Raw genomic sequence first — 21,731 nt, 5'->3', positions numbered from 1 at the left:
AGAAAAGTTATGTTGTATTAAATCAAGTGTGAGATAAATCTTTAAATACAGAAGACAAAAATGCTCTGACACAACAAATGAAAATATAAATCTATATTGCTAAAAAATACGGAAGCCCAGAGCGGTCGTATTCGACTTTTTTTTTTTTTTGCCTTCTCGAGATAATGACATAACTATCTTGTTACCACGGTTAAACCATTAATTGTTTTCTCTCGACTAACTGGATAATTATCTCATTATCATGAGAAAACGGTTATTGATTACTTGAGACAATGAGATGATTAGCCAGTATGAGTAATGAATGAGGCTTGCCAACAGTCCTGGATTCCCAGTCCATCCATGCCTGCGGGGCCCCTAGTTGTGAAATTGCAGTACTGCGCGTGTAGATGATTGGATTGCATGGAATATAGTAGAAACAAATCTGATAATTTTTTTAATGAAAATCTTTAATCGGATTCATTTTGGGGGTTAATGCATCTTAAACCTGTTACAGCCGTAATACTGGGGCTGTTTAGAAAACAGACGCCGGAGGCAGCAGATGTTAGAGCTAAATAAATGGAAATCCTTAAAAATATGTTCTGCAACCTTAAGGTGGGTTAGAGATTAACCTTCAAACAAAATTAAATATGAAAAAGAGACCATAATGTAAAGGCTTTAGATCAATAGACATGTGTTAATCTGACCTGGTCAAAGTCCAGACTCAAATAAAACTGGCAACACTTCAAGATGTCCTGTCACTTTATGAATTTGTATGCAGGTAGCTCATGTTACCCTGTTGGCCTATTGCATTTTATTTCTGCAATACACTCTCTTTTTGCTACATTTGTTAGTAAATTTAACCCCTTACCGTATTTACCAAAAACAATACAATGACATATAGGTACAAAATATAGATTAGAGTAATTAACAATCAATAAATTAATTCAGCCAAGCAGGTCAGCATTTCCATAGTTGGGCTGTAAAAAGAAAGAAGAGAAGTGCAAAACCAAGTGTTGAAAGGCTAAAGAAATATTGGATGCCAAGAGGGATAACACATGAGAAGCACTTAGATTACAATATAAACCTTGGTTTTCACTGAAGCGAGAGCTAAAGCTGCAGAAGCTGCCAAATAGATGTGTGCATGAGTAAGTACTGACAGAAGATGATGATAATGTACAACCAAATATGTCTGCTGATCCAACAGGATTTTATGCTGAAAAAAGGAATAGGTAAAAACTATTAAGAAGAAAGTATAGTATTTATTGCCCAAATTGTTTCCAAATAGAGCTCCTTATGAATTTTTACAATCATAAAACAGTATGCAGGGGGGTAAACAATAAAGTAACCAATTAGGCTACTTGTCACCTCCCAGCAAAGTGTGTAAAAAACGAAGAAAGTCCAAGACACAGCGGTAAAAAAAATCGGCACAAAATTTGTTTTATTTTTAGCAGAGAGATAAGATTTGGAGTATGGAAGAATGTTGGTGTTCACTGAAGCGGGAGCTAAAGCTGCCGAGGTGTTTGTGTGACTGTAGAGTTGTTGTATGTGTGAGTTGGCATCCTTATTAATACTAATACTAGTTATAGAAACACCACCCTTGGTGTAACCCACCTGAAACATTGGACTACTAAACCATTACATTTAGTCTAGTTGTAATTCTTGCAAAATCCACTAGAGAGCACATTAATTTTTCTGTAGACATAATTGAACTTTTATTGATCTCACAATGGAGAAATCTACCTGTGCATTTAACCCATTCCTTTGGGGAGCAGTGGGCTGCCATTGTGCGGCACCCGGGGAGCAGTGTGGGGTTAAGGGTCTTCTGGTAAGGTAATCTGGACATAAAAAATAAACACAAAACTACACGGGTAGAAACGTTGCTATAAACTAAGGCTTTGTTTTATTTTGATTCTGCATTTTCTTTTGAATATTTCATTTGTTGCAATTTACGTGCAATAAAATAATCAGTTCAATGTTCAGTCAATCTGACGTCTCATTATTCTTTGTGGAATTTAGTGGGTGTTTAGTTCCTGTGTCATGCTGGTCCACAGCCTTTATAATCTAAGTATATGTAAATAACATTATGATTAAATCAACTAATTGATTGATTTGTTTTTACTTTGATGCTATGTCGCTCTTTGATTATGTTAGGAAAAAAAAATTTCTTCTCTCATATGTTCTGATAGGAGGATCTGGGGAGGATTTTCCAGAACTGATGCTGTAGATCGGTTTATTTAATTAATATTAGTTGCTCTTTAACCACATTAAGCAGTCCCTTTACTGCAGGATGATCATGCTCTATTGAGTAGTTGCAATCTGTCACTCTAATATTTTTGAGGTTCTGCCAGTTGATGGCACAACGTCTGTTAATGGATGCTCATCGCACCCTAGTGCTGGAATTCAATTTATGCTCAACCATCTGAACACCGTTAGAACAGCCGGTTGATGTATATAACATTATTTCATCATGATCAAATTATTTTTGCTCCTTTTTGTACACATAACTATGGACCTTCAAAGATGTTCTACACTTTCCTCACTATAAACAGTCTGCAGTGGTAGTATCTACTGGAATATGGTTTGAATCACAGTCCTAATAGGTTGGCTTCCAGATTCCCAACAAAAAAATCATGATGAACTGAAAGACAACATCAGACATGGAAGGGGAAATGGAATTTGAGTCTGACTCAGCTTCTTCTTTGAAATGCACTAAATGGCATTTTTCCACCATTCATATTAAGATAGCTGCCGCAGAGCCATACATCATGCCCGCTGTTGTGTGCACTGACATAAACAAGATGTGTCCTCATTATTCAAGTGGCCCAATTATGAGAAACAAGGCGGACGAGTGATCTTCCCCAGCATTAGGCAGTTACGCAACCGTTTGTAGCCCCTGGACCCGGATGTTATGAAGCAACGCCTGTGCTGAGGGCAATTAATTACACTGCATCACAGATGACTTCACGGCCATGGCAGCTGAATACGAGGCGAGCACATGGTTGGAATGCATTTTGACATCGCCACAGATGCTGCGACAGTAAGGAGAGAGTGACACAGAGAAGACAAACAGTTTTAGGTCCTTCGTATAACTATCAGTGATCCTCTCAGCTCCCAGAAGTCTGCAAATGTGACGAGTGGATTCATTTACGGGACATTACACAAAGGGGTAACACATGTCTCTCTCATCCACATACAGTAAGCTGTTAGAGATCTCCCAGGAGTGCTCAATCAAGGTCCAACAACAACCCATTTCCCTTCCGTTATATAAGACCTTGGGACATTATACTGTAAGCAACTGGAATGAGAACTATCCTGAATGGTTGCATCTTCATATAATCCAAAAAAGAGCTACTGTGCTCTGCTTAAATCTGGAATAGAATAGAATGATTTCATTGTCATTATGCATCACTGTGCAATACATTTTCCATTGTTTGGTGCAAACAATAAAAAAGCACACAACTAAAACAACAGGTACATAAATAACCAAAACAACAACATAAAAATAGACAGACATAACAATATTATGCATCTGTGCTACAAAATGACAAAATAAAGGTATTGCTGTCAATATGAAGGCCTTATTTATAAATCATACATAATTCAAGGGCAAAAATAAGCAACTATCACTGAATCCTCTTTTTTTTTAAATCGTGCAGTGTTGCAACATCTTAAACCAGTTACCAAAAATAATCTGAGCACTGTTGGTTCTGCTCCTACGTAGGAATATTTGTCACATTTACATCCTCACAGTTTCCCATCAGGATCATCATGAAGAGAAACTGCGCATCTAGCTTATATAAGTGTACGACAGAATGGGTTCTTTAAAACGCTGTTTCCTTAAAAAGATGCTATCCCTCCCACCCTAAAAAATGTAAATATCCATCCCAATGTTCTGGAATAATGAGACGGATGCAGATGTGAAATGTGTTATGCACTGGTTTGTAGATGAGGCACACACATAATCAGCTTAGTATGTGTTAAAGTGGCACAGCATGTGATGGAGCACCTCTTTTTTTAGCTTTCTGTATTTAGAAAGTGCCTGTTTTCATGAGCTACAATTTTGAAGTGTTGTCTCATTTACACCCTGAAGTCATGCTGTTAAATTTCCCCGAATGCTCCAGCAGCATCTTGTACACTTCACCACTGGAATATTTGACTATAACTTATAAGAACCTTCCTGTAAGGCTCAGTTATAAAGGTCTTCTTTAGAAGTAGCATTGCCAGAGCTGGGGGTCCTCACCTTGTCATCTTGGGGTCCCATATCACCACATCGGCATCAGAGTTTTTGGCGATGCGGCCTTTCTGTGGGTAGAAGTTGAAGATTTTTGCAGCGTTGCTGCTTGTGACGGCCACAAATCGATTCTCATCCATTTTGCCGCTGTGCTAAAAGGAGAGTGAGGTACTATTTGAATATAGGGGTCACAGCGAATGACGACAACATTCAGAATTACTACACAAAAGGTCGGCACTTAACTTTGCCAGCAGCAGCCTGCTTGAGCCAAAATATCATCTATAATTTGTGATTTGTAAGCACTGTAGTAGTAAATCTTTCCAGCCCCCCCCACCCCACCCCCCTCTTACACACAGCTACAGCGTGGAAGTGCAGCATCAGCACTCTCCAGAAAATCTGCTGCTTTGCGAGTTTATTACATTTTCTGATTGCAATGCAGAAAAGAAGTGCATCTAACATTTTGGTTTACAAAGGAATAAATATAAGCTTGACATTTCTTTAAGTTGGAAGAAAATCACAATGTAATAGGCTATAAGCTAATTCACTTTGATGTTAAATGTGAGGATGTTACAGTAGTAGCCATTTCTACACTTTCCTTAATGGGTCCTTGGCTGATCCCCTAAAATTCCCTTTTAAGCATCAATCTTTGTACTAAAATTTTCTTTCTGTTCTTGTGGACATTAAGATCTAAAGAGAAGCATTATCTCCTGGTCAGACCCTGTAATTCAGTGAAAGGGTGGAGACAGAGTAAAACAATATGTTGGGTTCATTGAGGGGATTTTGCTGGGAGTTGCAGGTAAGTGGGCAGCCATTCGGCTGGCGTTTGACTAGGAAGCGCCATTTTGATTGGCTGCTACTGTATTTACATAAAGAAGAAGACCAGGCATCCTTTAGATGCAGATCCACTCAGGGTTGTAAATATGTGAGGGCTATTCTGTAAGACAAAGGATGCTTTGGAACATGTGGTCAGGAGCCTGGAGGGGGATTGATTGAATTAATAAAAGAGATATATTCTTTATATTAGTCAGCTCAACTTAGTTCTATCCATTAATTTTATTGATGCAAGTAAACAGACCTGTGATCTCAACAAAGCAGGTTATGACTGCCAGCTTTGCACCTGTAGAGACTGAACTTTTTTCTGTTTTGAGGAACTTAAGCTTAGTTACAAAGGATGCAGAGTATCTTTGAACAGCTATTTTCAAATTGTACAAAAGGTTTGAATCCGTTTTAGCATTTGGGCTTTGACTTTAGCGTTTAAACCCGTGAATGTGCTTATATCTAAACCCCTCCATAGCTGCATGTTTAGAATTTTAATCTGGCTGAGAGGACAGGCCTCTGCCCCAGCTTCTAACTTCACTCCAAAAAAGGATCTAGAAATAAGTAAAACATTCTTAAATTAAGTGTACTTAACATTAATTTGAGTAGGTAAATGAGATAGTTTGCCATTGGAATGAGTACATTTACTCTTAAAATAAGATAAATACATAATATGCACTTAAAATAAGACTAAACAATTGTGTTTTCTTATTTTGAGTGTAAATTGTCTTGTTCAATTGGCAAAATGTCTCTTTTACCTCCTCAATCCAAGAACTAAAGCATTTATTTTAAGAAAAAAATTACTTGTCTAGATTTCGATTTTTTTCTAGTGTTGTTTTCGTTCTCTGTATTGACCTCCATCCTTTAGCTTCCCTATCACTTTTAAATAAACGTATAGCCTTTTCTGGTCTAACTATCTTCTTCCATGTGTTTTCTCTGTTTTACTGCATGACAGGCTAAGTTTATAGGGTACTTCTGAGAGTTTTCTTTCAGCTATTTCTCTATTTCATAAATGCCAGAGTTGTGGAGTGAATGACTAATCAGTCAACAGATTCACCCACCTTAGTTGTGCATTTCTGCAGTTCCTCCTGAGATATGTGAGTTAGTTAAGCTTGAGATATTGCTCTAAAACTTCACCTTGATTTAAACTCCTCCACGACTCCAGGGACGAACCTGACATGTTTACTCTGCTGCTGTTTGTTAACTTTAAGAACTCTCCTCAACGGTACAGCTGTATTTTTGTTTTTAATTCCACACAACTTGATTCTGCTTACAAATGGATGCAGTTGAACAGATATGAATACTTTTACAAGGTAATTACTGAACAAACTAATCAAAAAGCAAGGGAAAAAAAGGCATACCAGAGTTAAAATAAATGTATTTGCCCTTAATTTAAGCAAGTAAATAAGATGATCTGTCAGTGGACTGAGAATTTTTGCCCTTAAAACAAGATAATTCGGATATCCTACTTGAAATAAGACAGCAGTGTTGTTTTTTTTCTTATTTTAAATGTAATTAATCTTATTCTATTGGCAAACTGCCCTATACCTGCTGAAAAAAGTGTTTCTAGTGAGTTTTTGCTTTTGGCTCGAGTAGAAAAAAGTGTTTGTTTTAACTTATGCACTATTGTAAAACCAACTAAAGTATTTTAACTTTTTGGTTTAGATCAGATCTTACAGTAACAGTTAGAAAATACCCTCCATGCTCATGTTTGTCAACAGGCCAGAAAATGTGATAATCTGCTGTCTCTGCGCTAATCAGTGTCAGACACAGAACAGTTGTTTAAAACAGGCCTACCACTCCTCTCTCCCAAATGACCGACATCCTGTCCTCTACACCATTCACTCCGTTTGGGATCTTAGTGAAGTCGTCTTTGCCCAGGGCCTTCTGGCACACAGAAAAGGTGCAGTTGTCTGTCCCAGTCAAACTCAGGTCATCACTAATGAAAACACAGGTAAAAAAAAAGCTAAGGCCACAAAAAACATCAGATATCAAAACAGCTAAGTTCTCAACCTGAAGCAACAACCATATAAAATATCATCTGAATCATAATTATTTCCACCTACTTGGCCAAAAGGTCCATAAGATAACCTGGAGTGCTGGGATCAGGTCTAAGGGGAGGTCCCATAACAAAACCAGCAGCATGGGCCCAATCTTTGTGCCAGTAGTTGGTCCCATCTGTGCCTAACCCAGCTGCAATCGGCTCCCCAAACACCACACGGCCTTAGAAAAGGTCATTAAATAAAACGAACAGAGATTAGAAGTGAAATGATTGGGGATGAGCACCATTCGTACACCAAAGGAGTATTTACAGCTTTACTTTGGGTTAATCAATTATGTCATCCTCTTTAGCTTCTTTGCCAAGTCAAGCATGTGGCAGTGGTACCCACTCACCGTCCCTGCGTGCGTTGCAAACCACCTTGGCAGCCGATTTACTCATGACATGGACCACATAGAGAGGGCAGTTGACGGCATGAGCAATTGTGATAGCTCTCTGGGTGGCCTCAGCCTCCACCTCCTCTGGTCGACAGAGTTCATGCCCTTCAGGCCCCGTGATGCCCATGGACAGCATCTTTTTGGCCCCCTGTGGGGTTAAAATATAGAACAGGCATGATGGAACACAATCAAGAATGGGAAGAAGAACAGTTGTGTGTAATTTAAGCTCTATAAATCACAATTTTTTGTGAAAGGTTTAAAACTTTTTAACAGAACAAGACACCAAAAACCAACAATTTCAAATAAGTCAATATCTCTACAAAGAATTGTTCCAGGTATTGTTTACTTAGTCCTTGTAAGGTCTGAAAATAATTTTTGCGCAGGCAACAAATATTGTTGTACACCATCACCACCTGCTGGTAGTGCTTATGCATACATCCATAAAGTTGTTACCTTTTTTAGCTAAAACTTCTTTGATGCATTCTAAGTGCCACTCATGTCTTATCCCTGATGACATCTAATATTTTTCTGGCCTTTTCTCAATGGATGTTTGACCTTTTTCTCCTTCTCTACTTAATGTTTAATCCTTGCACACACGGGCTATATCATCATATATCATCGGGCATCTAATTCAAAGTTGTATTATGGTCAAAAGGTTAAGATCGACAACTGATGGTGACTCAACGATTAAGCAATCATCCAATTTAAATAGAATAGAATAGAAAATCCCTTTATTGTCCCACAATGGGAAAAAATGGGAAAATGTGTGATGTTTACAGCAGCAAAAACATTGTAAAAATGGTCACACAAATATGGAGCTTAGAAAATGTATAAGAATAACATAGTGGTGAAGAGTAAAAAGATAAACACTGAAATACTGTACTGTACAGTACAGTTATACTAACAATATTTTACTGTGGACCTGGAAAATACCTAACCAATGTACAGCTATGGAAATTTTAACAGTAATGGATATTTGAAAATAGCAGCAACATCTGAGATGTGCAAAATGCAAACTGTGCAAAATCAGCATGAATGTAACAACTTATTGATGTTCTTGGGAACAGTGGTGGTTATAGGGTTTAGAATAGAGTTTAGAGATGTTATTGAATAAATGTAGTTTAGTGGTTGATTTTTTTTATGATTGAAATGACATTGTCTAATCAATATTGAATCAACATATGCCCTTTGTCGAAATGTAAAGATTGCTGTTTGACAGAGGGATCTGATGTTTCAATCCCTTGAGACCTTGTACTTCATGCTTACAAAGAAGGGGAGCTTCGTACTCTATGAGGATACAGAACTGTTGTACAGTGATTTACAGGTCGGCTACACGCTGATGCAGATTGTAGCACTGTTGCCTTGTAGCATTAAGGTCTTGGGTTCGATTCCCAGACTAAGATCTTTCTGAATGAAGTTTGGCTGTTCTCCCTCTGCATGCATTCTCTCCAGGCACTGGAGAATGGCTGTTAGGTTAATTGTCTTCTCTAAATTGTCCTTATGTTTTAATGTTTGTGCATGGTTGTATTTCTTTGTATGGATGTGTGTTGCCCTGTGACAGACTCCCTGCAGGGTTTTACCCATAGACTGTCAGAGATACTGTAGGCACTGCCCCACCGTGACCCTGACAAAATAAGCGAGAGAATATGCCCAGCTGCTCGCTTTCCTTTTGATCTAGAGCCAACGACTGGATTGCTCTGCGGAACTGGAGAGTGAGCTGGATTTTGACTTGCCAACAAACTCACTGCAGGCAACCTCAACCCTGGTCCTTTGTCCGTGCTGTTCTGCATCTGATGCCAGCTCGGAGTATTTTAAGCTCTTCCATTCATAGGCGTCATGGCCCCCATGGTACAACCGGTTGGACTAAGTAAGTGGAGCAGAGACAGGATGAACAGACCACAAGGCTGGGCCTGAGATTTGTAACAACAATCTCTGTAGGAAAACAGAGATGATGGTCAAGGAATGTTGGTTGGCTACTTGAGCTTTGTTTGGTGTTTTTATTAGCTCTAATGATAGATATGGATTGTGTAGCTTGGTGAAGTGGGGCAGGTAAGGCATTGGCAAAGGTCCACTAAGCCTCTAAGCTGCTCACAAGACATCTTGACATCTGGTTGTGCCACCAGGTGTGATGGCCCTGCAATAAGCTTATTTTGAAACCAAAGAGAATACAATATGTCTTAGGCTGGCCGGAGACGGACACAGTGGGCATACGGCATCTTCTCCAGTATATCTTGGGCTGGCTCGAGACGGACGCAGTGGGCATGCGGCATCTTCTCCAGTATGTCTTATGCTGGCTGGAGAAGGACACAGTGGGCATGTGGCATCTTCTCCAGTATGTCTTGGGCTGGCTGGAGAAGGACCCAGTGGGCATGTAGCATCTTCTCCAGTATGTCTTACGCTGGCTGGAGAAGGACGCAGTGGGCATGCAGCATCTTCTCCAGTATGTCTTGGGCTGGCTGGAGAAGGACACAGTGGGCATGTGGCATCTTCTCCAGTATGACTTGGGCTGACTGGAAAAGGACGCAGTGGGCATGCAGCATCTTCTCCAGTATGTCTTGAGCTGGCTGGAGAAGGACGCAGTGGGCATGTGGCATCTTCTCCAGTATGACTTGGGCTGGCTGGAGAAGGACGCAGTGGGCATGTGGCATCTTCTCCAGTATGTCTTGGGCTGGCTGGAGAAGGACGCAGTGGGCATGTGGCATCTTCTCCAGTATGACTTGGGCTGGCTGGAGAAGGACGCAGTGGGCATGTGGCATCTTCTCCAGTATGTCTTGAGCTGGCTGGAGAAGGACGCAGTGGGCATGTGGCATCTTCTCCAGTATGACTTGGGCTGGCTGGAGAAGGACGCAGTGGGCATGTGGCATCTTCTCCAGTATGTCTTGGGCTGGCTGGAGAAGGACGCAGTGGGCATGCAGCATCTTCTCCAGTATGTCTTGGGCTGGCTGGAGAAGGATACAGTGGGTATGTGGCATCTTCTCCATACACTGGCTGAGATTGGTGGGGCATGGGAGAACATCACAGACCGATCGAATAAGGAAACTTCTTCTACGAGAGAGATCTGACAAAGCCATGCTGACACTTTCAGACCTCTGACATTGAACCGTTGCTATCAATTGCCTTAGCTGGGTATTTCAGTCTGAAATATCATAGTTGTGTTGATCTGTTGTAACAAATCATATTTGCTGCCATATTACCCACACCTGTTGCTCAGTGAAAAGCTACTATCCGTCTTTACCTGTGACGCTTAAGTAAAATGTAATAATAATGCCACATAGTCATATAAGTTCGAGATTAAACATTTTTTGGAAATATGGTACTTTAATATGAATGATAATTTTCTAATGACATTACACCCATTAGCTGCCAACATTATTGTCTGTTTTAACATCAGTTCTTAAGAAATGGTATTGTAATGATATCTAATGATTTAGAACTATCAGCAGAAAGTAATTGGCTAAAAACTAAACTTCTCTAATGGGCCTCACAATCGCTTTAAAAAAGTCAGGAATTTTAACCCCAAATGCATCAACATTTGGGGTTAAATGTTATCAATGTTATCAATGTTATCAATGTTATCAATATTGAATGATAACAGATTGAAAATAAAATCAACAAAAATGTACATTAGGCTTCAACATGAAACCAATAGTTTTAACAAACCATATTTCAACATTGATTTCCTCATATTTTGCTATCTGGATTCCCTTTGTTCACTTGCTGCTGTTAAGGTAAATATAGAAACTGATAAAATAGGCCAAAAACAACATGGAAAACACTTAATTGGTTATAAAATGCAAACAGGTTGTTAAACTGACAGCCTTTTTGGCCAACCAGAGAGAGCCACTGACAAAAATATTTGTGAAGTTACAGTAATTAAAGTTAAAGAACCAATAACATCATAATGACCAAAGAAATAAAAATCTGCCAATTTAGAGTAAAGGTTGTGTAGATTTTTGAGGCCGGGTTAAGGTTCTTAAACAATATGTTCAGTTTTGAACATCTCACTGAGCTTTGTTAATTCCATCATTTGAAAATTAAAGGAAAGTAACGCAACTAAAATATGGCCTCGCCTCAAAACTGACTAGGAAAGGAGAAGTTTAATCAGAGAAGCAGCCAAGGGTTCCACAGAAACTCTGGTGGAGCTGCAGAGATCAACTGTTTAGGATGCATAATCTGTTGAACTTGACAGGACTATTTATTTGGCCTTTTCAGAAAAGTGGCATAAAGAAAGACAGTATTAGATAAAATAGCGATGTTTCCCTTAATCTGCATACAGCAGGTCATTTGGAAAGAGGTTCTGGTCAGATGACCATAAAGTTTACTTATACTTTAGTTGTTTTTTAGTTATTTTAGTCTTTGATACATGATTTCATATGACTTTTATTTTTATTTTATTATTGATTTTCTGATCTAAATTTTTTTTGTTTATGCTTGTATGTTTTTTTTTATTCTGTGTAATGTTTTTATGTTGTTTCACTGTACAGCACTTTGGTACTTTGAGAAATTTTAAAGTGCTTTATAAATAAATTTGGATTGATTTGTACTGTGGTGAGAAATTAACATCTTTTTTTTCTTTTATTAAAACAAAATGTGAAAATCATGCAACTGATTTAATTGCATTTAAGGTATCTTTTTGTTGCTCTTCACATTAACAATAGATCAAAAATATATATTGAAGTTTGTTATACTTTGATTAAATAAAATGTGGGAAAATGATCTTAATCATACTGATCCTCTTATGGACACCTTTTTACATTACTAAACAGTAAATCATGAATAGATTTGACATTCGGATGCGTTAAACTTTTTCTGAATGATCTGAAGCTCAAAATCCAGTTCAGTGCCATTCAATTATTTTATTATTTTTTTTATATACAGACAAGGTGTTAAAGTAGTGCTTCTGTTTAATGTTAACCTCCATCAGTAGCAACTGTCATTTCCCCCTGGCTGCAATAAGATTTTCTAGCATTTGCTTCCCCCTGGTGGCGGTTATATTTCACATGAAAAAATATTTTATTTATTAATAACAAAAACATTCTGGTTCTTATCAGAAGCAAGCATCTTTAAAAGAATTAAAGTGAGAATGAAGAGGGTTAATATATTGAAGCATCAACTGAGGAAATGAGTTTTGGCCTTTTTTATTTTAAGCCGTTTTGTCTTTCTTGATGTATCCTTTCACTCAGAATGATGCAATGTTAAAAACAAATAGTTATGAATTTTGCTCAGTTTTCCACCGCAGTTCTTGCACTTTTAACTTACTCTCTAAGTAAACTAAGCTATCGTTAAGGTCAAACATTAACTCCCAGTTAAAGCTGGCATTTGACGTGCTCACACTAAATTCACTAACAGACCTTAGACAAACAAAGGGCAGATTTTAGTATAACCTGAATGCTGTGTTTCTTTCTGGGGTCTGACCTGCCTAGATTAGGAGTCAAAATTCAACATAAATAGACTGATGTGAGTCATAAACCAAGAGACAGGAACAGCAAAAAATACTCAAAAACACAAATGGGCCACCAATGTTGTCATGGTCTTGGTTGTGTTAAGTTTTCTTTGATTTTTCAGTTTAACATTGATCCATGTTTTTCTTTGTTTTTGAGCTTTATTGGTTTAATTCCTATTTTGTGGTGTTTTTTTTTTTTGGATGTATTTGAGTTCTTAGGTTTTCCTTGTTTGCCCTCTGTTGCTCTCTTTTGTTGGTCTCCTTTTCCCTAGCTCCTTCTAGAAGCCTCTGTTCACACCTGCTTCCAATCAGCTCATTAGTCCTGTCTTTGTCCAGTCCCCTATATATACTCTCCCTGTGCAGTTCCTCAGTGCTGGTTCCTTGTCGTTTCCCGGCTCTTCATGCATGTTTTCCCTGATGTCTCAATAGTTCTGTTTTTTCTGTACTTTGTATGTTGGATTTTTGGATTCCTGTCTCAGATGCCTGTGAGTAATTTCATTAAACCTTCAAGAACTCACCTCTGCCTCCTCACCTCTTCATTTGGGTCCTCAAAACCTCAACCCAACCCTGACAAATGTATATATCTTAATAACATATAAAAACTCATACAAACCTCTGCGATCAAATCTCCATTCTCAGCATGAACCTGAGCTATAGCTCCGATCTCCTTACACTGGGCAAAGGCAGCATATAACTCAGAGTCCTGAAGCATGAACACATCCTTATAGGCCATGAACATCTTGAAGGAATTTACTCCCTTTTCTTTGGCCAGAGTTTCCATCTCTTTCTTAACCTGCAGTTTTTTAAGAAATACAACAGTTCTGATTCAAAAAGCATAGATTTGTTTGGCCCCTTTGCAAAAGGATCACATCAACAGGGTTCTACTCCTTTACCTCATCGCTCCACCAGGTGACAGCAACATGCAGCGAGTAGTCACAGCAAACCTTAGCATCAGCTGTCTTACGCCAAACATCATAGGCCTGCAGGAGAGACTTCCCCTTTTGTGGGATGACAAAGTCCAAGATCATTGTGGTGCCTCCTGCCAGAGCGGCCTGGAGAGAGAAAAACATTCCCACAGAGATGAAAGTTAAAGAATAACTACATAGTAAAAATATATTTGACCAATACCCTTTGTTCTCCTTCAAGGTTGAGGATTTTTTTTTTTTTTTTTTACAGGAATAGGTTTAAATTCCACCAGTAAAGCAAATATTGGATCCAGCACTGATGTTGAAATATATGGAGTAAATTTTGTTTAATTATTAAGCAAGAAACATGTTTCGTAAATATAAAAAATGCAATTAGGAAATAAAAGTTTGAGAAAGATTTTAATAAAAAAGAGTTTTAAACTAACTTTTCTCTATTAACTCTCTATTAACTCTCTTAATTTTTGTTTTTAAATTGATGTTTATCATTTTTATAACATCTATTTTCCCATTTTCCCTTTAAATTTGATATTTTTTCCTACTTCTTATTGCACAGATTCTACTTTATTTTATTTTGTCCAATTTCTGCATTGTAAGGGCTTCATTATTATAAATTTTGCTTTACATTTCACATTTCTTTACTTCTGGGGGTGGGCTTTCCTCTAGAAAGGGAAGCAAATATTTATTTCCATTGGTCTGGGTGGATTTCTGCAGCAATCTTTTTTTTTTTTCTTTTGGTCAATGTGTGCCCGTATAGCGTGTGTTTGCATTGATTTGTATCGGTAAAGAGAATGTGATCTATAAAATGCAATTTAAAAAAAATACAGTTCATAAAACTTAATCCGAAAAACATAAATATGGAAAAAAAAAAAAGGTTTATTTTTGGATCTAATTTTTTTGAAAATCTTGTTTTGCAAAGCATGTTCTTTCCAACAATAATGGAACATAGTTCCCTCCATATTGATCCTTAAAATGGGATAAAGTTCAGGACTTCTTCATGCTGGTGCAGTTTGCAGCGCTGTATGTTCCTGCGTCTTCCTCTGCAGAATGTTGACGACCTGTGAACCCCGTCCCATGATATATCCAGCCCACCACCCCATAGTGGAGTTTTTTTTCTTTCCAATATATTCCACCTTGTTATGGATTGACGGACCTAATGCTCTGTAAGAGTCCTATACCGTTCACTGAACCTCTGAGACACCTGCTTATTTCATAAGTGGCATTAGAAAACGTTCGTTACGGATTTCAAACACAGTAAATGACTTCACAACAAAAAATGGCTTCTAAAAAATAAGAAAAAAATATAGTGTTTTAAGTGAATAATTGCTTTTTTTGAGCAAAATAATCTGCCAGTGCAGCAAGCAAATGAGACTTGGTAAGATTTCTTAAAACAAGAACATAATATCCAAGTAGTAAGCATCCAAAAAAACTTAAATCAAGTAGAAAAATCAATTGTTTTCTTTTACTTGTTAAGATTTTTTCTCTTATTTTAAGCAATTTATTCTCATTTATTAGTCATTATTGCTTAGAATTAAATAACCTCTAACCAATTATTGCTCAAAAAAAGCATACAACAGGCTTAAAAACAAGGCAAATGTACTTGATTATTTATCATTATGAGCGCTAGCCGGCGCACGCGGATGACGTCATACACGCGCCGCTTCGTTTTTTAAAACATATAAATATAAAAAATATAACGCCGGATGTCTGAGGGACAGTGATTCGCCTACATGTTATGAATGCTGGCGTACCATAAATAATAAATTATGAACAGTTTAGTTTGTGCCTTCAGTCGTTGCCCATTGGAAGACGTTACTTGGATATACTGTAACCTAACTGAATATCTTCAGAACGGCTCCAAATGACACAAAACTCATAGAACATGATGTAATAACGTAAAATCAAGGGCCAAATGTAAAAAAAAAAACAGCGTTCCCCTTTAAGGCAGAGCTTCTATTTTAATAACCATATGTATGATGTACAGTAGTTATGTTGAATTGTAAACAGTGAATGGTCCACTGCTAAGGTTCAGAATCTCAAAGCTAAACCATGAATGAGAATCTCAATAACACTATCAATTTGAATGCAATCAGATTTGATTAACTGGAATATCTTAATGAGATGGGGGCAGTCCTTAAAACAAGTTTATATGGATTGTCTTATTGTCTTGAAACAAGTAAAAAAGTACTCGCAGTCTAAATGTTAACGCAACTCAGTCCACAATGTCTGCTATTTTAAGAAAAAAGCTGCTCTTAATTAGTTGTATTATCTAGTTAGAATGAAAAAAATTAATTTTCTTAAAACAAGTCAAATAATCTTAACAATATTTAGTCTTACTAAGAAAATATGCTTAATTCAAGTTTATTACACTTGTATAGATTTTCCTTTTTGCTGGGAGTTGCAGTGGAGTCCGCTGCCATTCGGCTGGAGTTTGACTGGGAAGGGCTATTTTAAATGGCTGCTACTGTACTTGTGCTTGCCCTGTTGGTTAACTCAACAGAACTGCCAACAAGCAAAATTAGAAATTATTATTTTTAGCCATTATTGCATGTTTGGTCAATAAATATATGCGTTGTATTCATCTGCCGTGCCTTGATCATGTTAAGGACATGCAGTGACATTCCCTCAATTTGCTATCTATTGTTAATGTTTGTTTGATTTATTCAGAAATATTTCTTTGTTTAAACTGAGACTGTTATATCATTAAATATCATTGTGTTATTTTTATCAGGTAAATGGAGGAAGAAGCAATATCAGCTTAAAGAAACTCCTCAATTCCTGGACAGGATATGTTCAGACTAGAGATCAACTATTTCAGGCCGATGTCAATTCTCTTCTGACATGAGTCTATCCGATCCCCGATACGTGCTGCTGATTTGATAAGGCAGATTTTCTGAGCTGATATTTCTTTTTCTTCCACCATTGACTAGAAAAAAATGTCATAATAACCAAAATTACACAAGTCTTAATTTAAACAAAACTAAAACTTTATTAACAAATCAAACTAAATATTAATTTTTAGTTTGGGGCTGGGCCAGAAGTTCTTGCACTTGATGTGATCTTAAAGCACGGCTGCTAAATGCAATAAAGATCCAGCAAGTGCATACTGTACATGCATCGGCCGATACAATCAATATCGATACAAGGCAGAAAAAAAGAACAAATATCTGCCCAAAATATCAGCCTGACGATTTGTCTGTCATGAAATAGAAGTTAATATTTTGGGCCTATCAAAACAATAAAACAATTATTCTTTCACTAGATTTAGCTTTTAGTTTTACTACAACATTTTATTATTACTATTATTCCAAGAAAAGAAATAAAAAACAAACCACTGGACTTTGTTTCCAATTTTGAAGAAATTTTGCTTTCAATCCAGGACGTTTTTTCAATTCAAAATGTCAGGAATAGCGTTAAGGTCGTCGGGTCGCTCGACCACTCATTTGGACCCCCATTCCAAAGGGGTAGACCTGTTCGTCCGTTCCAATTTGCATGTTTTCAAAACAAAAACAAGGCTTTGTTGGGCTACTGTATAAAATCTTGAACTCACTATTTCTGAAATTTTGAATTAAAAAGCTTCCTTGATTGGGAAGCGAATAGCTCTTAAACTTGGAAACAAAGTCCAGTAGATTGTTTTTAACTTTCTTTTTTGGGAGTGACTATGACCTGGATGACTGAGAATCTTCACCAGCATATTATTATTATTATTATTATTATTATTATTATTAATAATAATATTATTATTATTAATATTATTATTATTATCTACTCTAGATGATGTGTGGATGTGTTGTTTTTACCTGCTTAATTGTTAATTTAATATTTTTCAAAGCTGTAAATTGTTCAATTATTGAAACTGAACCCCTGTGAATTCAGGTGATTGTAATAGGTTTAGATGGAAGTTGGGCCCCTAAATAAAACAGTACCAAGAGCCTAATTTAACTATTGTGGGTTAAATTAGAGAAACTTGTAAACATTAAATGTTTTAAATAAATTTGAAGATTTCAGGTTTGGATTTGTTACAGCAGTCAGTTTTTCTTTAAAGTCCTTATAAACTTCACCTGGCTGTTTGATTAGGTTACCTCAGAAATCAGTGCTTTAAGGAAGCAACAACCTTTCAGGACGGTCCTAAATGTATTTCTCTGATCAAGTGTCACATACTGCACCTTGGTCCCGATGTGGAAATCATCCACAGCCCTGGTGCTCATGAAGGCCAGCTCCATGTGTGTGTGCGTGTCTATCCCGCCTGGGATCACTAGTTTGTCAGTGGCGTTGATGACCTGCACTCCTGCCGGGATCTGAAGGTTTGGTCCAACTTCCACTATTTTCCCATTTTTGATGTAAACGTCGCTGATCACGGAACAGTCCTCGTTTACAACTCTCCCCCCTTTGATTAGGATCCCGCTGGGCTCTGCCATTCCTGCTGCAGACGGCTGCTGCTCAGCCTTTACAATGAGCTGAGGCGACAGTCAGAGCAAACTGATTCTGCTCTCTGTTTGCTGAGCATGGGGGTGATCTCTCAGCTTCAAACTTTGAGTGAGAGGCGAACACAAAGTTTGTTAAACAGTGCAGGTCTGATGAAAAAACTACCTTTTATAAAATCATTAATGCAAAGATTCACCAATGAAAACCTGTGAAAATAAATCTTTTGTTTTTTTTAGAGGTTTACATCCATTAAACTAATTGTTTATCTAATAAGTTGTCATGGTTTTGGTTCTGTTCAAGTTTTATCTCTGAGTTTTCATTGGTCTTATTTCCATTTCTGTGTTCTAGTTATTCAAAAATAACTAGAACACAGAAATGGATAATTGTATTTGAGTTCTTAGATATTTCTTGTTTGCCCTCTAGTGTTGGTCTCCTTTTCCCTAGATCCCTTCTAGCCTCCTCTGTTCACACCTGCTCCCAATCTGCTAATTAGCCTGGTCTTTGTTTCTCTCTCCCATATATTCTCATCCTTTTCAGTCACTCTTTGCTGGTTTGTCATAATTTCTTTGCCCCCTTGTTGAGAGTATTCATGGTTTTCACTGAAACTTTTCAGTAGCTTGGAATTTGTGTGGATTTACGTTTTTGGATTTTTGCTTCTGTTACCCTTTTCGTTATTAAATCTTCAAGAAACCACTTCTGCTTCAGTGTCTGTATGTGGCTCCTCCTTCAAACCTCTTCCTTATGTATGATGTTTGCTGAGAGTCAAGGAGTTGATGCAGTCAGCTGGTTAACTATAGAAAACTTTGAATTAATTTGACTGTATGATCTGGTTGAACTGTCTCTGTGAAGTACCTGGAGATGACATCTGTGAATTGTTGCAATATAGATAAGCCGAATTGAATTGAATTTTAATTTCTGTTGTTTTCATATGTTTTTAGGTCCATTTTGGGATGTATTTAATATTTGATATAACTCTATGTGTGTGAAAGGTACACGTTAAGAACTGCACTGTTTTGTTAACTTTGTTCTTGGTCAATTTTATTTCACTATAGCACAAAGAGGGTTAAATAAGTCTTGGTTAGTTTGATTTTCTTTTTTCAGATATTACTTAAAGGTCTTTTTTCAGTGTCCTATCTGTCAATGTGGCAATAAGAATAATTGTCTTGATGCCAAAAAGAGCCCAACAGATTTTACTTTCACAAGTGGAGCAGTACGGGTAACACCATAGCGTTCTGCTAGATTTATGCATATAAATAACTTTATTATAATTCATGCAGGGAGTTTCAGATTATATGGACACTGCAATGTAAGTAGAACAGAAAAGGAAAAACAGGAAAAAAGGAGAAAAGATGAAAGAAAGAGGAGATAAAAGGTAGATAATGATAAAGCATCTTCTGTCTGCTTCATCACCTGCAAAGCGATGTAAAAAGAACAGCACAACCAACGGATATAGTATAAGAGATACAATAAATTAACACATAGATATTATCTCTGAAGTATAAGTAGTATTATTCAATCTGACATGTATACTGTGGTAGCTAAAGATAAGAATATGCGCTTTCTGTATGGAAGTTCCTGGAACCAAGCACCTGTAGTTGTTTGTGAGAGTGCACTTGTGCATGTAAAGTTTATCCAAAGGGAAAATGCTCAATAGTGGTTGTGAAGAGCCACAGACCCACCACCCCAGAGCACCAAGGCAGGCGCCGGGGGAACCAAAACCACAAATACCCAAAGGGATCCCCAGAGTAAAGGCGTCCAGGAGGGGGCAACTAAGGAATTCTGCTCCTCCACCAAGGGGAGAGGAGAGGAGGCACTGAGGAAATCCCCCAGCCGCCTCAATGCTGAAGCCCCAGGAGGCGCTCACAGTTACAACTTTTCTTTTTTTATCAAACAACACATTTATCAAAAAAAAAGTAGATTCACAAAACATTTAGTGATGCAGGATAAAAGCTTTTTTGTTGTTGTTTGTGAAGAAAAAAATAGTGTTCAAATTATTTAGTCTAGTAATTAGATGGCTCCAAAATATATAGATAATTACTTATGGTCATAATGAAAGTATTGAAAGGAGAGGATTGTGCAATAATAGGAATACCATGCTGAAGTCACTTGGGCTGGAGCTCAGCTGCTGCCAGAGTAGCTCCCTGATAAAGCAAAGGTTGCAACTTTTCTCCTGAGCTGCTCAGTTAAATGCTTAGTTTGATTAGCATTTGCATTAGCAGACCTGGCAGCCTGCTGGCAAACAGAGCAGAAGGAGAGCAGGTTAGCCTTAATGCACTACTTACTGTACTAACATGGAGGACTTAAACTCTATCACCTTTAAGGAACTCTAACATTGCAGATCAAGATTTAGTGGATCTACAATAAAGCCCTGAAACTACTGATCTACAATCTATCAACCCTTTCACCACCGTCACCTTTTCCATAAAAATAACACTTTTACTTTTTACAACCAATATGGAGCCTTTTAAAATAGCCTGACTGAGGCTGTTGTGTTTTTCATGCGTTTATTTTTTTTAAACCTGAAAATAAGTAGATAATTTCATGTGGTTCCTCAGTGAATAATAAAACAATCCTTTGCTGGTTGGTTTCAGGACGTCTGGGGAAATACTGAAATTAGAAAGTACAATGGGGGTCATTAGGGGTCTAATAATTAACTTTTGCACTTAACGCCCCTCTAGAGGTTGAATTTCTCTGATTGCATGTATGTGGACCCTGCTTTTTGTATCTAGCAGTAAAAAACAAACTGAATAGAGCCGTCCAACCTTGGGATCTGCACAGTAGAGACGCTGAATTCACTTTATTTGAGTTTTAAGGATTAATTTTTGAATATTCCACATTAAAATACTCCACCTCTTGAAATGTTTCATAGAGATTCATGGTTTCACTCCTGGTAAAAAAAAAAACAACAAGTTACTTTTTCTTTGTTTTTTAGTTTGCAAGCTGTTGGCAGCTTTTTTAAAACCTCCAACATATAGCAGGGCCTTCGTTCTCTGAGGAATTTCCACACAGATTGATTGCTGCCTAGTAAAATGGGCAGAAAGCTGTTTCATAAGACTGCTCTCTAACTCCCAGTTTGAGATCATTGATGCTCTTTTTATTAATAATCAATGAAGGAAGCCAGAATAAAACATGTTTTTTATTATTTTTTTTTATTTAATATTTCTTACAATTTTTTTATGAAAGTTTCTACTGGGAAAAAGAAGATAAATCAGGAATTTCCACCTGGGAACCATATGACAAGGAAAATGGAGAAGGACACCCCCCAGAGAGGGGACTCTTATTGCATGTACGTTCTTTGTCTGTGTCTGTACTTATTTTTCTGAGAAGTTATTGAATTTACTCACTAAATTTTTCAACATATATATCTTTCCTTTCTACTCCTTGTGTTTTCCAAACTGCCTTGTTACTTGTTATACAGTAACAGCAGCAACATGATGAACGGCATAATAGGTACAGAGATGTCTCAATAAAGAACGAA

General features: G+C 37.4%; 1 protein-coding gene across 1 annotated transcript in view; it reads right to left on the bottom strand.

Annotated features, from left to right (window-relative positions):
- The window catches only part of dpys (dihydropyrimidinase), a 30,783-nt gene extending 12,473 nt beyond the window's left edge, over positions 1–18,310 (bottom strand). Inside the window, exons 1-7 of the mRNA XM_038275148.1 lie at positions 17,995–18,310; positions 13,799–13,957; positions 13,519–13,698; positions 7,421–7,610; positions 7,093–7,249; positions 6,824–6,965; positions 4,220–4,362 (exon numbers count right to left, since the gene is read on the bottom strand). Coding sequence (XP_038131076.1) covers positions 4,220–4,362; positions 6,824–6,965; positions 7,093–7,249; positions 7,421–7,610; positions 13,519–13,698; positions 13,799–13,957; positions 17,995–18,246 — 1,223 coding nt within the window. The 5' untranslated portion in view covers positions 18,247–18,310. The remainder of the gene's footprint in view (positions 1–4,219; positions 4,363–6,823; positions 6,966–7,092; positions 7,250–7,420; positions 7,611–13,518; positions 13,699–13,798; positions 13,958–17,994) is intronic.
- Positions 18,311–21,731: the final 3,421 nt, after the last annotated feature.

The sequence above is a fragment of the Cyprinodon tularosa genome, unplaced genomic scaffold (genome assembly GCF_016077235.1).
Source record: "Cyprinodon tularosa strain WSP-4 unplaced genomic scaffold, ASM1607723v1 ctg941, whole genome shotgun sequence".
Taxonomy (NCBI): Eukaryota; Metazoa; Chordata; class Actinopteri; order Cyprinodontiformes; family Cyprinodontidae; genus Cyprinodon; species Cyprinodon tularosa.
This window is presented reverse-complemented; position numbering and strand designations above follow the sequence as displayed.